The following is an 18,138-nucleotide window of genomic DNA, read 5'->3' on the forward strand; positions in this document are numbered from 1 at the left end:
GCTAGTGCGTAACTATAGCAGGCCCGTTGTGCACTTTGCATCCGAGGGCGGCTCCTCAAACTCCGAAATGCGATGCCTAATCGACGGGCGGCATCACCTGACGCGGAATATGTGTTGTGTGTTGGAATATTTGCCAGCGCAGAGTGACGTGTGACAATAGATCAGTAATTGTGACCGCCAGCCCGGGGTGGTCATTAACGTGCATCACGAAGTAGTGATCACATGAACGCACTGTTTAACGATACTCATCTAGTTCGAAACGGCCAGGGGCAGGCAGGTGGTTGACGCTCAGAAAAACCTTGAAGCGATCTGGCAAATTGCACCCCTACCCCCTTGCACGCTGGTAGTAATCCGATCGAACGCCGCCCGAGTGACGCTGGCATACATTAAGTTTAGTTTGTACATGAAGAAAAATCCCGAGACTGGGAATGAATTTTGAAAGAAAAAGTGTAAGAAGACAGAAAAAAGGGGACAGGACAACGTCTCAAACTCAGCTCAGCTGAAAACTCAGCTCAGGACAACGTCTCAAACTCAACTCAGATGAGTTTGAGACATTGTCCTGTCCCCTTTTTTCTTTCTTCTTACACTATTTTTTTGCAATATTCATTCCCAGTCTCGGGATTTTGCATCATGAACAGCATACACCAGGTCGCCTGCACCTTGACAATTTTTTTCTTTGTAATTGCCTTGGAGGTTTATATTCCGGGGCGGAAGAAACGCCGAGCAAAATGCACAGAAGCTGAAACAACTTAAGGCCGAGAAGGAGCGTTCTACCATACCAGTGGCATCGGAAGAGGAAAAACCGGGGGGGGGGGGGGGGGGGGGGGGCTCCAGTTTCTCTCACCCTCCCTCTCCCCCCCCCCCCCCCAGATATTTCGGACACTTAAAGAAAACTATACGGGGAAAGAGGGCGTGGTCGAGCTTATTTTAATCTGACATTATTTATGCATATGTATAACTACTGTCGCTCTTCACTGCATAGAAGGTCGCTAGATGGTCATTTTTAGAAACTCGTTGTCAGAAGGCACTACTCGTCACATGCTCGGTGAATCGCAAGGTCAAAGCTATGTCTTTTTGACCTAAATAACTGTGCCATTGGTAAAAAATGATCAATAAATAGACAAAACAATAATTGGAAGAATGAAAAGCTGGAGAGAAAAAACTATCAAGAACCCGCGGGAAGTGTTGTATTCTTGCATATTCACAGGCCCAGAACTATGAAACAAGTTTCTCCTACCAAAATGTGTACAGGCCAAAAAAAAAAAAAAAACACGTCCCAGGAACGTGAAATGAGAAAAAAAAATTTAAAATGTTTTTTATGACGTGTTGAACTTGAACAATTTTAGAAATCTAAACTCCTCAACGTGAAAAAAAAGCAATAATACAATATTTTGTATTCTGCAGATGGTAATAATATGTACTGGCTGTGGTGTTAATTTAAACGCGATACCTCAAACAACGTAGGCGAAAGAAAATACCAAGTTTAGGGCATAATTGCCCATAGATACATGTTTGGATATTTCATCGAAACTCGTCTTGAAGAATAGTACTCATATCTTAAGACTACACTTACCTAGGCTATACATAGATCATTCTTAAAAAGTTTAACGTCTCTACCATAAATATCTTTGGCTATAGCGTGCTTCAAATATGGCACAAACGACAATTGTCAAAAACCCGTCGTCCTTCCTCGCTCCTTCGGGAATCTATTTCTTTAAAAGCAAGCATTCCAGACGATTGAAATAAACGGCATTATCTTTCGCAAGGAATGTGGCGCCACATGTATGCGAGAAAACAAATTACGAATGTGCCTTCCCCCCCACTGCTTGAATACAAAAAAACCACCCGCCGGGCTTTCGAAGTTCGACGACCTTCGAACTTTTACCCTAAAAGTCCGAGGTTCGTCGACCTTTTGACTTTTCAAAAATCGAAAATTCGACAATTTTTGAATTCTTAAAATTAACAGGTTCGAAAGTTCGAAAATTATCGAATTCTTTTTAGTAGGAAGTACGAAAGTTCGGAAAGCTTCGAACTTTTTAGTGCAAGAAGTTTGGAAGTTCGACAAGCACCGAATTTTGCAGCGTAATAAGTTCGAAATTTCGAAAAGCATCGAACGTCTTAGTTTAAAAAGTTCGAAAATTCGAATTTCGTCGACTTTTTCGATATGGAAAGGCCGAAAATTCAAAATCTTTTGAACCTTTCCAACCGCTTGATTCGATTATCGAAACTTCGGTTCGAAATCGTTTGCGGCATCCCTAGTAGCAACACCGGTAGAAGAAGAAGCAAAGGTCAATAAATAGCTGGTAGCTCAGCCGATCGGCTGCCTTTTGTCCTATCTCTATAATTTTCTGTAAGTTCAGCTGGATTCCCTGAACAGAGATATCTTCACTAACTACTGCTTTATTAAATACCTTGTATTTACGTGATGTCGATGTACACACTGTGGGTAGTCTTACCATTCAATTACACTTTTTAATAAATAAACACCATATTATATTCTTTATTTTTTGTTTTATATGCGTATATGCACGTTTATGCAAATGTATCTGTGTGTGTGTTCTTTCCAGACTTGGACGTAGTTCAACTACTCCACTCAAACTACTGTAGTTTAACAAATTTTTCGAGTATTTTGGTAACTTTCAATTACAACTTTATTTGGGTAATTAGTAGTTTAATTTAACTACTTTTTTCAGGTAACTTCTACTCAAATTACTAACTACTTTCGAAATTATATAGTGCTAATTTTGCCCATCACGAACGTTTGAGCGCAGAAATGAATAAGACGCCGGCAGATGAAGTGGCATTCCCGAACAAGGAGCCCATTTGTTCGGGAAGGCGTCCTTGGGCCAAGGTGGCGACGAGCAGCCAAAACATAACACCGGCACGCACAAACGCAGGAAGAGATTCTTAACAAGCCTTGGTCGGGTATTGACCTAATCCTGTAATGCACGCAGGCGCCGCGTTTCCAGCTGCAACCGTGAAAGACGGGGACACTCCAAGAGTTGTTGTTGTTTTCGTGTTGTCTGTCTTTAGTGAGTTCTGACTCAAGCGGTAGGTTCCACGGGAGGCGCCACTGGAATGACCTCGCAGCTGGGCGCCTGTTCCCATGGTCGCCTTGTCGTCAGCGCATACGCCTTTGGAAAGCCGGACTATCCCGCGCACAAACCCTGGCACGTATAATCCGCTCATGGGAGCACGTTCCCGCTTCCAGCTGCAACTGCACACGAGCGCCGATGCTTGTTCACGTAATCCTTCGCGTCCTTCCGACCATCCATGCCTGGGAGACCTCCTCTTTGTTAAAAACGATTTACTTGCCAGGCATGTCAGGCGCGTCAGAATATTGTAGTCGCCGGCGAGGATGGGGAGTTACCCTTGGGAGATATTTTTGTTGGACCCGGCGTCAGCGGCGAAGTATACTTCGGTTCATCTTCTGTTAAACAAAAACAATTTTTTTTTTCAGGAGCGTAGCACTAGCACTATAACGGGACGCGCAGTTGTCCGGATGATATCATCGTCGTGGCGCGAGACATGAACCCTTGACGGTCTGGTGCACTCGCTCAGCGTACTCTCAGAACGACGCCGGAATAAAGAGTCATAACAATCTCAACTTGACGAAGAAAAAAGAAAAAAGGAGGAAAGTTTGTTATAAAAGACCCTCTACCCGAGGCAAACCTTACATGTTTCTTCATGGATACCTAAGATGCCGACACTCGCTTACCCGACCCTGCACAGCCTGTTTCTCAAATTCAATGCTGCCGTTCAATCAAGCCCGTCGGTGGAACGTCTTCTTAGCTTGGCTGGGGACGTCTTTAGAAGGAAAAAGGGAAAACTCCCCTATCAAGAACTTTGAAAGTCAATTGCTTCTGCGAGCGAATAAACTATTTTGGCGACAACGCAAGCCATAAATAGACTGCATTAATTTTAGGCTCGCAGGGTCTTTCATTGATCAAAACTGCTTTTAATTTTGCTGCCACAAAAATATAAAAAAGTAACTTCGAAAGTAACTTCAAAGTAACTCGCTACTTTTTGCAGTAGTTATTAGTTTACTCAATTACTATAAGAAATGCGTAATTTCTACTCTACTTTAATTACTTTTGGCGTCGATACTCAGTAACTTAACTACCTTTTTTGAGTAATTTGTACATGTCTGGTTCTTTCTTCGTGTTAAGGCCGCTGTTACCTTATATTGGCGACACTGGAACACGTCAAGCTGCAGGCCTGCAGCTTTTTTCCGTCGTCCATCTCACTAATGCTTTGTTTGTTACAAAATAATGTGATTTGATTCATTTGATTGATTGGCATGCTTCTACTGTTACTGTTCTAATACTACAAGTTACCAGTATTTTTTGTTTAAAAATTAAACATCTCATTTTGGAGATAGCTGAACGTGAGAGAAAATAAACATGCCCGCAGGGCACACCGAAACAGTCAGTTTAGCAAATAAAGCTAACCTCGTTTGTAAACAAATATACCCTTATTCGGGGTAGGCTCTTTAGAGCATATTTAAAGCATCTGCACCTTCAAGACACTCAGGAATGTGTGACAAACTGTATTGGATTCCATAGACTAGAATATTAACCTACGGGAAACGATGTTCATTTTGCTGTCTCCTTTGAAGCCTTTCAGGAAAACGTTGCTTTTTATCCCTTCGAGTTTGTTTTCCACCAAATATAAAGTGACGTAAAAAAATAGCGATAATAAAAATTGTTTGGAAAAGGTACCTTTGCGTTACCTATAACGCATAAAAAGTGTTGCAATCGAATCCGCGAGGCTTAAATTTAAACAATGATCGTGTGGTGTGGAATGAATGACCCTGCGGTTAAACAACAATCGTCTAATTATTGTATATACATGAATGATATTAAATTTACTCGTAATAGCTCACTACTCCTATAGATGTATTGTCAGATTTACTTGGGTGAGGATTATTTTCTTCTGCAGATTGTCGTAACCAGTGCATATTCAGTGTTTTACTTTGTTCATAAATGAGCACTTCGAATATTTGTAGTACCTAAAGCTTCCACTGGAATCGGCCTTTTTTCAAATGAAATCAAATGAAAATTCTTTATTTTTCGTCATTTGGAGAGGGAAAAAAAAAAAAAAAGCATTTGCTTGACATGTCTTCATCTTCTCTGAGCAGCAGCAGAGACAGGACACAAAACAGTTAGCACACAAAAAGAAATTGGATATGTAATTATTCGGTTTCATATAAAACAAAAAGCAATGAAGAATGAAAATCACCACACGTCATGCACCTGCACTAACACTGAAGGCTCAGCAAAAAATCAAAGCAAATATTTGTTTATTATTGACAAAAGTTCCATTTTTAATTCCCTCAAACGATTTAAAAGACGGAGAGGAGTATTTTGCAACATCTGATTTCCATAATTTGTTCTGGAGTGCGGCACTAACCACGTTTATCCGCTGCTTGTATCATAAATCGGATCTCTAATTGTCATCTGGGATATAGACAGAAACACGTTTTCTTTGTGATGAAAAGACTTTTTATAGGTAATGCAAAGTTTATATTTATAGGCATTCGGAATCTGTACGATATGAAGTTTTTTAAACAATGGTATTTTATGAGCATCGTATGCAGTATGGCATATAATACGCACAACGTTTTTGGCAGAATTTTTATTTGCTTATAATGCACATAAAATAAAGCTAAGTATACTCACGTATAGGTAAACTTCGTATGTCATGCTAATTATGATATTTATGATGTGTACTCGGAATTTCGTGTTTGATAAAACCATGTTATTGAATAGAATAGCTATTGGAAATAAACCTCACAGGCAGAAATTCATAAAAAGGTGGCCAAAATTTTGATATTCCTCACGTCACCTCGCGTCTAGTTTAATACATAATAAGTGGAGATGAGTTGCTATTATGTGGCTCAGATATTTATTGTGTTGACATTCCTTAATAAAATGTTAATTTTTAAAGCGGGTAAGATTGATTGCCTAAAGGAACTCTTTAATGAGAATTACTGACATATTTTTTAGACGTTTTGTGCATGTTCCTTTTCTCGTCTGTCGTCTATAGTTTTTCCAAAAATGAGCAACATAAACCAGCTGGCATGTGTACACCCAAGCACCACGGATTTGGCCAAGCAATGGCCAGTGGCTGGGAATGGTATTGTGGCCAGTGGCCAAAGAGTGGTCACTCATTGGCCAACGCTTGGCCGATGGCTGATGGCCAGTGGCCATTGGCCAATGGCGAGAGAAAGGCCAGTCATCGGTCAATAGCTAGCCACTCTCTGGCCACTGGCCAAAGGACCATTGGCAGCCATTGGCCAATGCTTGGCCAACTCTGTGCTGCTTGGGCACACTCTCTTCTACTAATACGCACAGATGGACCGGCCATCCTGGACGTACCCTCTCAGTGATCAAGCGCTTCGGTCACTAAGCAGAGAGGATGATGCGAAATACCGACAGTACATTGGACGTGCTATTGAGACTCTGGATCCAAAGTTGAGCAAGCATAAGGATGAGCTCGCTAAAAGCATATTTGATTACGAGGAGGATGTAGCACGTGTTAGTATATGTTTTGAATTACCTAGATAACGGTGCAAACACAATGACCCGTACATTTGCACACAGCAAGTTGCCTTCGTTCACATGAAAAAGTAATCCTAAAAAATATACCACTTTCTTATTTAGTGTAAGAGTCACCGACCAGAACCAGCTTTTTATGCTCTTTAAAAAAACTTAAAGGGGCACTGACACCCCAAAGGTCGTATTTATTTTTATTGTCTAAAACGATGCAAGTTGCAGTCATAGACAAGCAAAAAAAACCGCATCGCAAAAAAAAATTCTCCCACGCGCGCGCGCGCTTTTTTATTTTTGGCGTTTGATTTTCCCGCCTCTCGCCTCCTCGCTTCTTTTGATCGGTGACGTCAAAAATCAGGAAATTTAGAAGCTTTGTAGGCGACATCTCTATAACATTTAATTACGGCAATCGTAAAACATGTTTTTTAACGCAATTGCGAACGCACTACGGCCCTTCTTTTTGAAATACCAAAAATCGGGAGTTCGTTGTGGTGCCGTCTCCTGGATTTGTATCCTCCAACGGAAAACAGGCGACACCGCTCAAAACCGGTCCGCCGTAACGCCGCCGCTCACTCCTTTCCTCCTCGCTTTGGGTCGCCATGGCAACAGCAGGGAGTAGTGAAAGAAAGTCGACTCTCAGGTCTCCGCGATTTTTGACGTCAAGGCACCGGCGCCGATCGCGCGGGAACTTCGAATTCGGCATTTGGAAATTGTTTTTTTACTTCACAAATACTGAACTCCCAAATTTCAAATTTTGAGGGTAATGTCCCGGCATCGTTTTCAATCGTTTCGGATAATAAAAAAAAATATGATTTTGATGTGTCAGTGCCCCTTTAATTTTCGTGCTACAATTTTCTTTCATTCCGAGTCATGTTAACGTTTTGTTTCCTGCTAGGGAACTGCAAATATTTTTTTTAAATATTACTGCTGAAAATTGACGCGTGTTTAAAATAGAGCTAAAGTATTGCGACTTCCTAAATCCAAAAAATAAAAGAAATACGAAAACCACTAGCCTTAGAAGTTTTTATTTTTGACATTAACAAAAGCTCCCTAACTGAAAACGAAAAAGCCCTCAGCCGCACTGGTGAGAAAGCAACGCTCGGTCACGGACCTCTAGAAAGTTCTCGTTTATTTTTGTTCAAGACGTAACTTCTATCATTTATTCCTGCTTTTGTTTTCTAGAAAGTGCATGTACATTCTCGCCCCGAGCGCGCGACGCTCGAGCCGCTTTCGCCGAATCTTCAAGATAGTGACGCACCCTAGATAAGAGGCCGCCCGCGACCTTGTCGAGTCAGTTTCGCCCCAGCGTTCGATCTTGCTGCTTCGCCGCCATAGACGCCCGCGACGCTCTGTTATTATCCTTTGTACACTTTTATTTTTGGCACAAGTTCGCCGCATTAAATGTTTATTTCTTCCTGTTTGTTTATTGTTTTTTCGTCACCGCCCGTGACAATATCAGTAGCGCAAGAAGTCAGCGACGTTCCTAAGGAGATGGTACCATGTTATCCTGTTTAACCTTAAATTTAACGGAAGAAATGGATCCTTTCACGTATTAAAGTGTAGTTTCGCCTTCAGGCTCCTTGTGTGAGACTCAGAATACGTGTCTGATTCTAGCTTTTGATCTCGGGACCACTCCATGTGCTTGCGTCTTACTCAAATGGAGGTACAGACCTATCAATTTACTACATCATTGTGAATTTTTATAACCAGAGGACTCTAAATATTTAGTGATATCCGAATTTGAACCTATTCGCAAGCACGTTCAAAAAACCTGTGCAATAATGTGTTATTTTTTTAATTTCTTAGTAACTTTAGAGGGAGACAAAGGATAGGAATGTGCTAGCCACTGTATTAGAGTGGTGTCTATATCATACGCCCAGGACGTGATAAAAAGAAAGAAATGATGATATCAAATAGATTTTAGCCAATTGTGCTCAGGGCTAGAATTGTTCTATTTCTCTTGGTGCATTTGTGTGGGTACTATCTTTAACTCTTAAAAATGTAGTATGGGGGATAAGTTATACCCTCGGCAAGTTACATGTATTTCAACCAGAATTTAATATAAAAAATGTATATTTACAAAATTCTTGGATCGTCTCTTAACTTTCAAGTAGTTATCATAAAGAGTTCTTATCGTATGCGAGGTACGTGAAGATACTTCACACAAAAAGCGACCATTGCTGTCGAAACAATAATAATAATGCTAATGTTCGTCAAAAATAAACTGCATGATGGGCCTTCACGAGCCTTCGTCAAGTTCATGTGCCTTTAGTAGCGCAAAACATAAACATACATAATTGGATACAATCCCAGCACCCAGCAACAACCTATAAACTATTCTAAGATAAACATAAGAAATACTCCGCACATCATGATGCACATATGCGCAGTATATTTCTGCGCAACGAAATGGTATTATATTTATTGCAAACAAGGTTTCAACAGTCCTTATTATGCGATTAATATACAGCCATTATTAAAAAGAAATGCTCACAGATCTTAAACTGATGAAATAGGAAGAGATATGTTATGGCTCTAAGGAAGTTGAGTAATTTAGGATGTGTACTTGACAATATTTGTTCGATCACGAGTAACCGCACGTTGTTCTGTAGTTTTAGATCTACCAATACTCCGCATTTTCGGTGACTTCCTTTGTTGGTCGTGGGGCACGCAAGCTCAAGAAAACTATAAAAATTTGTTTGCACGTATGATTTATAGATTCAACCCAGGTGGAATAAGATAAAATGCAACAAATGTGTTGCATTTTAGACAATAAAAACAATTTAGATAATAAAAAAAAGATAAAATAGGATAATAAATTTGAGATAATAAGATAAAACGACATTAAAATGTCGTTTTATCTTATTTCAAGATTACAACTAAATAAATATTGATAAATATATAAAATAGTGTAGGGATCTTAAACTATTATACCTTCGTAAAATATTCGTCAACGCAGGCTGTCATATAAGTATGACATCATTTACCTGTAGTAAATAACAAGTAATGTTGAGGGCGAGCTAGTGTATACTTACCATTTTCTTAAACCACCTGAGTATGGACAGGTAGCGAGGAGAATCCAAAGTAGAAGTGAAAAAAAAGAAAACAATGACAGAACGGGACGTCCGAGTTGAGAAGCTGCCTTTTGACATTTTCTTCCTTTTCTTCCTCCTTTGTATTCTTCTCTCAAGAACAAATCAAAACTATTTTCTGCAGATATTTGTAATATTGGTTAGTTCTTAAAACGAAATATGGTATTATTAAGAGCGGCATCGCGCCTGACTCCCAGCACTGTTCGAACCATTAGATATAGCTTGTCCATTGTCGAGCCTTTCATTCGTTACCAGCATGGTCTTCCTGTTTATGCATAGAATCGCGCTCTGAAAGCACAAGCTAAAAAACAACGCTCAGTCGTAGGCAGACACGAATACTCTGCACGCACCGATACACAACACCTATGCTTGTAGTCTCGAAGCGCGAATAAAAAATTTAGCACTTCGCTAACCGAGGTATAAAATGGTATACACACACATTAATTTCTGCGCAGACCCTAAAAATTTTACTGAAGGTTAGCTTCCTAATCTTTATTCCAATATCTTACAGATCGCCACAAGCATGTCAGAAGGTCCCCAGTTGACCAGCCTTAAAGAGTTGAACACGCAAATTCATCGGGTAAGAGTTCGCAATATAGTTTGAGTACAATTCCGTTCACTTCATTTTTACAGTGACGCGGTTTCTTTTTACTATTTTTTTTCCTCGCGGTATATAAAATGTTATATGTGTACACAAATTGTGATGAATGCTTGTGCCTTTATTATTCGGCGGAATCTATTTTAAAACCAAGAGTCTCTCAATGAAATTTTAAGATTACTACCAAGGAAAGTAGTCGTTAAAGGCACAAAAAAGGGATGCCTAAGCATAAATTATGTCGTGGTATTTTCAAGATATAATACTTCAGATTTTCAACTATTTTTGGCGTACTGTAGTCTTTTTTTCTTAGCTTAATGTGGGCGTATATAAACGTTCGGGTTTTCCTGGGGCCCTAAACTCGTGAAACACAAAGTTGGAGCTGAAAGTTCGCGGAGCACCCCGATTGGACGTCGGCGAAAAAAGTGCGAAGTCATCGTCGCGATAGGCCAATCGGTAGGCTCCGTCGACTTCGGCTCCAACTTTGCGTTTTACGAGTTTAGCGACCCTGGTGGGTTAATGAACTTCACAGCCTAAAACAAACTGTTTCTTATTTAGGCTGCTTTTGGTAATGGAGTTTATATTTTATTGCCCTTAGGACGTAGACTTTAAGGAGTTGATTATGCACCTGTTTTCTACTGTCAAGACAAGACGGAGGCTTTCTGATTCGCAAAGTGTTATCTTGTGGACGAAGGGGTACTACAAGGCGGTTGTCGAGCTCATCAACGACAACGAACCGTAAATTTCATTTTGCCTCATTCGAAATTGTTGGTTACACAATGTATAGGCTTATTATTTTCTGCTGATAAAAATTATACAATCGACTAATAACATTAAAAAACCAAACACTTTATAATTAAGAAGTTGGGAATTACGACAAAATAGCCGTGTTCATGTTATTACATTGTAAAGCTCGAGGCCAATGCCAGGAGTCAAAACATTTGGGTCCAAACGCGCTTCTTCCGCACAAGGGGGAAATATACAAGGTTTCCACGGGAAACAAAATGTGTATTCGTTTTTCACAGCAGATTGACACCCAGCTAACGCCGCACTGTTTCATCCCGGCCCGAAGAAAATCGTGGATACTCGTTCAATAGATTGGCTTAAGATCAGCTCGAAGAACCTCCAGGGTCTGATGTCCTTCCTCGATTTCCTCTCTGATATTGCGCTAGACATGGAGGTTCCGTGCTGCAAAAGCGCCCCGCAACCCGTATGCCCCACCCCGCTTTAATGACTGTGTTCGAACCTTCTCGCCATGATCTTGTATAGAAACTTATAGTCCCCAATCAGAGCGTGCCTGTAGTGCTTCACTGCCGGGTCGGCGCTGTCGCTTGTCTTTTACAAGGACATTTGTAAGTGATAACCTTTCCCTTAAAAAAAAATAATCGTCCTTCGCAAAAAATGAAAAAAAGCAAAATTTAGAGTTATGAGCATGGGCACGCAGGCAGAGCACGCTTTACAAAGAAACGAGCACGTACCGGAGGTCAGGTGTTTGAAAGAGACGCCGTTGTCACTTCGCCAGTCGCTGTCGACCAAATACCCTTGTGTCGGAGCATGCGCACGAAAATCCGACAACAACTTGTACGCCGTATAGCGAAAGCTCGGAAAACGCGTAGCGGGTCCCAAGTTCGCGACTTTAAGTTAAGCCGCGGGAGCGGACAGATGCACCACGGTCCCGGTGTCCGCGGTTCTAATCCCCGCGAACCCCACGCGACTATTTTATGGGCTATTAGTTTTCTGCTATTTATGCGCTCAAGGCGGTTCGTTCGTTTTCCAAAAAGGTCGAAGCCTGTTGCCTTTAATAGACAGTTGAATCCTCTCAGCCCGGCTGACCATACGAGCGAGTCCAGAGACGAGCTCTGGCCGGGCTTTCGTGCTTTCCGTCAATGCCTTTCCTTTTACTCGCCAACACTCTCCTCGCTAGGGAACCCCCGTCTTCTGCTACCCTGCTAAAAGTGTGAAGGCCACTACATCGCCATCCCAAGCAGCATGGGATTTGGCCAAACATTGGCCAATGACTCGTGATGGTCTTTTGGTCAATGTCCAAAGATTGGCCATTCATCGGCAAATGCTTGGCCGATGGCTGCTGGCCAGTGGCAATTGGCTATTGGCCAAAAAAAGGACAATCATCGGTCAATGGCTGGCGCTTGTCTGGCCACTGGGCAAAGCACCATTGCCAGCCATCGGCCAATTATGGGCCAAATGTGTTCTGCTTAGTATTCTCCCACTGCATTTCTCCCTTTGACGGGACGGGAGCATTATAACGAGGAATTTCAGTAATTCGTCACTGAAAACGTAATGGTATTACATTACAAATTGTAGCTTCAAAAAGTAACGGATTAATTGTTAATTTACAAGAAAAGTAATGAATTACAAGTAATTCCGTTACTTGTAACAGATTACTTGCAAGCCTGGGCGCCACCCGCTTTTTCTTTTTTTTTCTTTTTTTTTTTTTTTTGCTTCCGGTCGCCCGCTCGCTCGCCGCTCGGTCGCTGGGACGGCTCGGTTGGCTGGTGGGATGGAATCCATTCAATGTGTCATCTAGTGTGGTTTACGCAAGACCTTGTATCTTTGCCGGCGGCTTGACACGAGGCTCATCCTAGGTCGTATTAGGAGAGTGAGCTGACTGTCTACGAGGTGTGTGCTACGTGCCCATGATGTGTCCGTGCAGGCGAGATCCTGAAACTCGCCACATGCTATCGGTACGGATACATGCACATGCCAGAGAGTCCGCCTCAATCGGACCTCGTGGACGAGCGCTTGGCATCCGCTCGACGCTATTAGCCTTTCGCATCAGGATGGGGTGGCCGAAGCTTACGCCGGAATAAGCAGAAGCTTCCCTACGGCGTGAACGAGCCTGTGAGAGGGAACAACGTTTATGTGTAGGCACCAGCTGACGTTGTCCATTCTCATCACGTCACGTAAATGCCCATGCGTTATTTTCATTCTTTTCTTATTTTTTGGCATTAATTTTTCACGCCGATCCTTAAGTACGCAAAGGTGATTCGCTGCGCTAATATTTTCAGCCATTTTGTGCGCGCGAAATTGCATTTTTGTAACCAAACGAGGACGCGTTTCGGGCATGCACGTCACTCGATGATTGTGTCGAGGCGTTGCTCGGTCAAAAGGAGCAGTAAAACTAAAATTAGAATTCTCTTATTTCTGTCTCATGTAGAGGCAATCGTTTCTGTTTTACACGGATATCCCTATGGGTTGCAGAAAATATTCACTACACGCTTTATTTCGTTTTTTTTTTTTTTTTTGAAGGCCGAAATAGGGCGGACCAACCTCAAGTTATAAGTCACTGATCTGCAGAATTAGCAAAAAGAAAAATGCTGAAAACATACCCTTTTTCCCAGACTATTAAGTCTCAGAAACGAAGCCTGATGAGATATTTGGGTCCGTCTCCACCTTTCGTCAGCGTCATCACATAAACGTTTTCCTATTAAACTTAATCTAAAATTGAGTAAACATCACAGTTGTCTTAAAGACTGAAATTCGATACTTCTATGAACCACTGTCTAAACGTACTTTTGTTCAAACTCCATTATTCTTGTCCTAGGAGCGACCCACGGCCTCGACGCCTTGTGCAGCGAGGCTGTTTGATGGGGTTCAGAGGATTTCGCACACCTGCAACTATACTTTGTTAAAAGTTGAAACGATTTAAGAGCCGAAATAAAGTTATTTTCAGTACAAGCTACAAACAGGACATTGGCGCCCTGAGAAACTCGGAGGAGTGAGTGTTCCTTGCCCGAAGGCATGCTGCCGTTCGACATACAGCTTTTAGTAAATGCAGGTTGTCATGAATATCATGAAATACCATCACAGTCTTTCTTCTGACCAGTATGACGGAATGTATTTAACGTTTGTCTAGACCAACCGCAAATGCGGCTGCTTTTTCGGAAAACAGCGTGCAGGACGCTGTGACGTTACCATCCATATCTTCATTTACCTTCAGTAGGCACCGATGATTGTTTTAATTATGAGAGCGCACGTCTGTTTGCAAAAGTTTCCTTTTAGAGCGCAGCTCTTAGGCGCCTGTTTCCGGCTTGAGCGGCGTCGGCGTAACCGCGCAATACGTTATGAATAAATTTCCCCGCTAAATTTAGCGGAAAAATTTCCCAGCCAGGTCTCGCGCAAACATTTCTCTGGGGGGTCACGCGACCCCCCAGGGCACGTGCCCCTTAGGGCACGTGACCCCCCCACCCTTTTTCCGCGGTCACATGACCCCCCCCCCCCCCTCAGTACCCTTCCCTATCCTCCTCAAGAGCTGCGCTCTGATTCGGCGTTTCAGGCTTCCACTTCTTTTGTAAAGCAGTCTCCACACAATATTTTCTACTGAGCATAGTTACAGTTGCACACACAAGGACAAGGACAGAGAAGAGGGACACGTAGACGACAGACAAGCCCACTGAATTTTCTACTACTAATCTTTCGCTTTTCAGCTAGTTTGACTTTTTTTTATTACTATAACATGCAAAAAATGTTAAAGTTCTTAAAGAAAAGACGGTTTCACGCGGCTTGTAAGTATCCTTGAGCTTTATTATCTTGCTCTTATTCCGACTTCCTTTATCAATAAATGCAACCATAGTCGTTCAATTTCTCCTTTTGTATCATGTTATAAATTAACCTTAGCGGCTATAGCGCTAGCACAAAATACTGGCACACGTTTACTACTAAGTCTTCTCAAAACCTGCTTAAATTTTAATTAGCGAAGGGAGACAGAAATTGTCGAATGTTTTCAAAAGTTAATTTTATATGTGGGGTAAATTCGGTCAATATATTTGGGAGGCTTTTCTATGAAAGAACTGTCTAGCATTTTTAAACTGTAAGTATTTGCATAATAATCGATTTTTAATTTAAAAAATGCTGTAATGATTCGCAATCGACCGGAGAACTTGGCTCTGGCAGATGTCCGCGAAATAGAAGATGCCGCGAGCCGCGGCCTTCGAGCGTGGACCGTCTCCATCGTTCAGGCAAGCGTTGATTTCACGCTCAGCACTGGGTCCGCATCATCACTTAATTCTGAAATTCAAAAATTCACATATCCGACTCTTCCGGACATAAAAGAAACTTGATCGAAGGAATCACACTTGAGTTCTTGTGCAAATAAAGATTGATTGAAAGTTTAATTAATATTCGACACTTTCGGACATTCAGACGCCGAAAAATATAACTTTACAATTTAACCTAAACCCGGGATTTCATAACACACACAAACTTGGAACTGCAGAAAATATTGATTAACGAAAGGAAAAGTTTTAAGCTTTTATTATTTATTTTATAGCAGAGTTTTTGCTGACGTTAATTTTTAGGTGCATGTGCGCTTGTGAACAAACGGTTAACGGGATAGTCCTTAACAAACTCTAACCAAAACACACGAACGAATTAAAAAATAAACAAAAAGTAAATTTTGATAGTTTGTATTAGCAGGAGAGTTTAGAATGGGACTGATTTTTTCACATTGAACCGACCCTGAGGTTCGGTTCTACGTAAATTTCAGGCACGTCAATTTCAAAATTCGACAGTCCGTTTTTTTTTTTTTTTTTTTTTCTTTTCACGTGAAATCGAACGTCTGTTTGTGAAAAGATTAAAGTAAGACGTGAAACCTAGCATGAAACTACTGGTACCATTATTTCGATTTTATTATTCGCCCACGTTGTGTAACACAATTGCGCTTGTGTGTGCCTACCTAAACAGAACAGTTCGAACCAATTGGATATCGAACCTAGAAGTGTCCAGCGATCATTACAAGTCCGACGCGAAAATATTTTTCTCACATTACCGCCTGAACCCTAGAAAAAAAAGTATACCCTTTTTACCTCAAGCCGTCAGCTGTATTCACGTGAATATCATTCACGGGATTGCCGCGGCAGGTCGATGTTGTCGCAATCACTATTCCACTTGTCGTCGAAAACGCCCCGCCAGATTTTCTTCCGGCGCGAACGAACACGAGGACCACGATCCTTCAAACCGTGTTCAACCATGTCCGACAGGCGTAGCGTGGTATTGCTTTGGCCAGCTTGAACACTCACGACAACGACGCGCAGTTGACGAAGCAATACTGTGCTGACACACGCTCTCCCGTACACGAAAAAGGCGAAACAATTACATGCCTCGGTTGATTTGTGGGCGACTAACTTCGTTGAATGTCTGACGTGTACACAGGTTTCCTCTGGGCCGTCCGGCAGGGCCACGCAACTTTAGCCACGGAGGAAAAATAAAACTAGATGCAGTGCTTTTTCCTGGCTCAGTGTGAACACAAACGCTCATCGATCTATCTTACGTCCGGCTATCGACGTAGTTTTTTTTTTTCCGCAGTGAAAACCTTAAGTCGCGCTGGTCATACTTGCTCATTGAAACATACTCAAGAAGCTGGTCAACCGGAAGTATTCTATTCACCCGGCAGTTCCGCCATCGCATGTTTATGTCTACCTTAAAATTACCAAGTACACAACACAAAAGTAAACACGGTCATAGTCACATTTAACACGTCCCATGCTCCAGACCTAATCTAAATAGCTTCTTTCTCGCATAAACCCAGTACAAAAAACCGTAATTTACACGGGAAGCAAGTAATGAGTGCCTTTATGTTGTTGGCTTCGAACGCGGATAGAATTAAGATTAAAGGCAAAAATATGAGCCCTTAACCGCTGAGATGGTACTTTTTTTATAGCAGCAGATATTGACGTGGCACCAGGGAGACATTTATCTTTACTTGGAAGTCATATTCCCACAGCGTACTCTACATAACAGACATTCAAAACCGGCCATCGTTAAAGAGACAAGCGAGTACTACGGACATTTAGCTACGACTAGGTTAATCTACTTAAACGTTCCAGCAGACACTAACGTAAAAATAATAAAAAAAGAATGAATAACGCACGGTCTGACATTTAACCATCAAAAAGTGAAACTATTCAATAGGTGTTCATTGTTGGCTTGCAGGAAGGATCTTTTCAACTACCTCGGGTGGAAGTTCCTATCTTTACTCGTGAAGTATTCGAGGTCCGATCTGCACTCGTACTACACATCTTTTCTAGAGTCGGTAGACCCATCATATAAGCAACCGCGGCCGCCTTTTACAAGTACCTGCACCAGGGACCTCATGGAAAACATGAAATACGCTTTCGGCAGAATGTATGTAAACAACTTTTTCAAGGACGCGCATGTCCTCAATGAAGTGAGTAGAAGCATTAATATTCTGGTGAACCTCTCTGCATAGATACATATATATTGCCGAGGATGCAATAAAATATTTTTGTGTAGTATTTTGTACTAGCTTTTAAATACTACAGATTATTGCATTGATGTGCAAAGTGACATGACCAGCAAATGGTTATCAAGATTCGTAATAAATATTTTCTTATGGTATACCCTTGAAAAGCTGAATAATATTTACAATGAAAGTATACCAAAAAGAAAATAATATTTTTAAAAATATTAGAAGTCCTTAACTGTACTGTAGTTCAGTTTTAATGATTTAACTTACGAAAACCACGATAATCTAATTACTACGGCGTCTGGTGAGTTTTTTCACGTGGTTTCAAGAATTTCTGGAGTCCTAAGCCGCGCATTCAGCGTGGATACTGGTCTTCAATTTATATTGAGGTTTTTAGCGAATCATCGCCGTAGACTTTCAATTTCAACGTGGTCAGTATACGCGCCTGCGGGCTAATTTAGGCATCTTCCGTGGCTTTTGCCTTAATGAAAGTTAAACTTCGAGATAATAGATCACGTCAGTTGGTTTGCAAATTAATTAAGGAGGTTATAGATTTCGCAAACTTCTCCCTTTTGAACTATAAGGAGGCAGGCGCTAGCAAAATTTGCGGAGTGAAAATTAAATTAGTTCCTCGTTCTCTAAGTACGTGTAAAGGCACGTCCCTTTTGTCATGGT

At 41.5% G+C, this 18,138-nt stretch overlaps 1 protein-coding gene across 1 annotated transcript in view; it reads left to right on the top strand.

Moving 5' to 3' along the window:
• Nucleotides 1–18,138, top strand: part of LOC115332172 (neprilysin-1-like) — a 102,493-nt gene that overhangs the window by 35,895 nt on the left and 48,460 nt on the right. Inside the window, exons 6-9 of the mRNA XM_040216231.1 lie at nucleotides 6,357–6,539; nucleotides 10,158–10,226; nucleotides 10,840–10,979; nucleotides 17,190–17,424. Of these exons, the coding sequence (XP_040072165.1) occupies nucleotides 6,357–6,539; nucleotides 10,158–10,226; nucleotides 10,840–10,979; nucleotides 17,190–17,424 (627 nt within the window). The remainder of the gene's footprint in view (nucleotides 1–6,356; nucleotides 6,540–10,157; nucleotides 10,227–10,839; nucleotides 10,980–17,189; nucleotides 17,425–18,138) is intronic.

The sequence above is a fragment of the Ixodes scapularis genome, unplaced genomic scaffold (genome assembly GCF_016920785.2).
Source record: "Ixodes scapularis isolate PalLabHiFi unplaced genomic scaffold, ASM1692078v2 PGA_scaffold13__105_contigs__length_92229423, whole genome shotgun sequence".
Taxonomy (NCBI): domain Eukaryota; kingdom Metazoa; phylum Arthropoda; class Arachnida; order Ixodida; family Ixodidae; genus Ixodes; species Ixodes scapularis.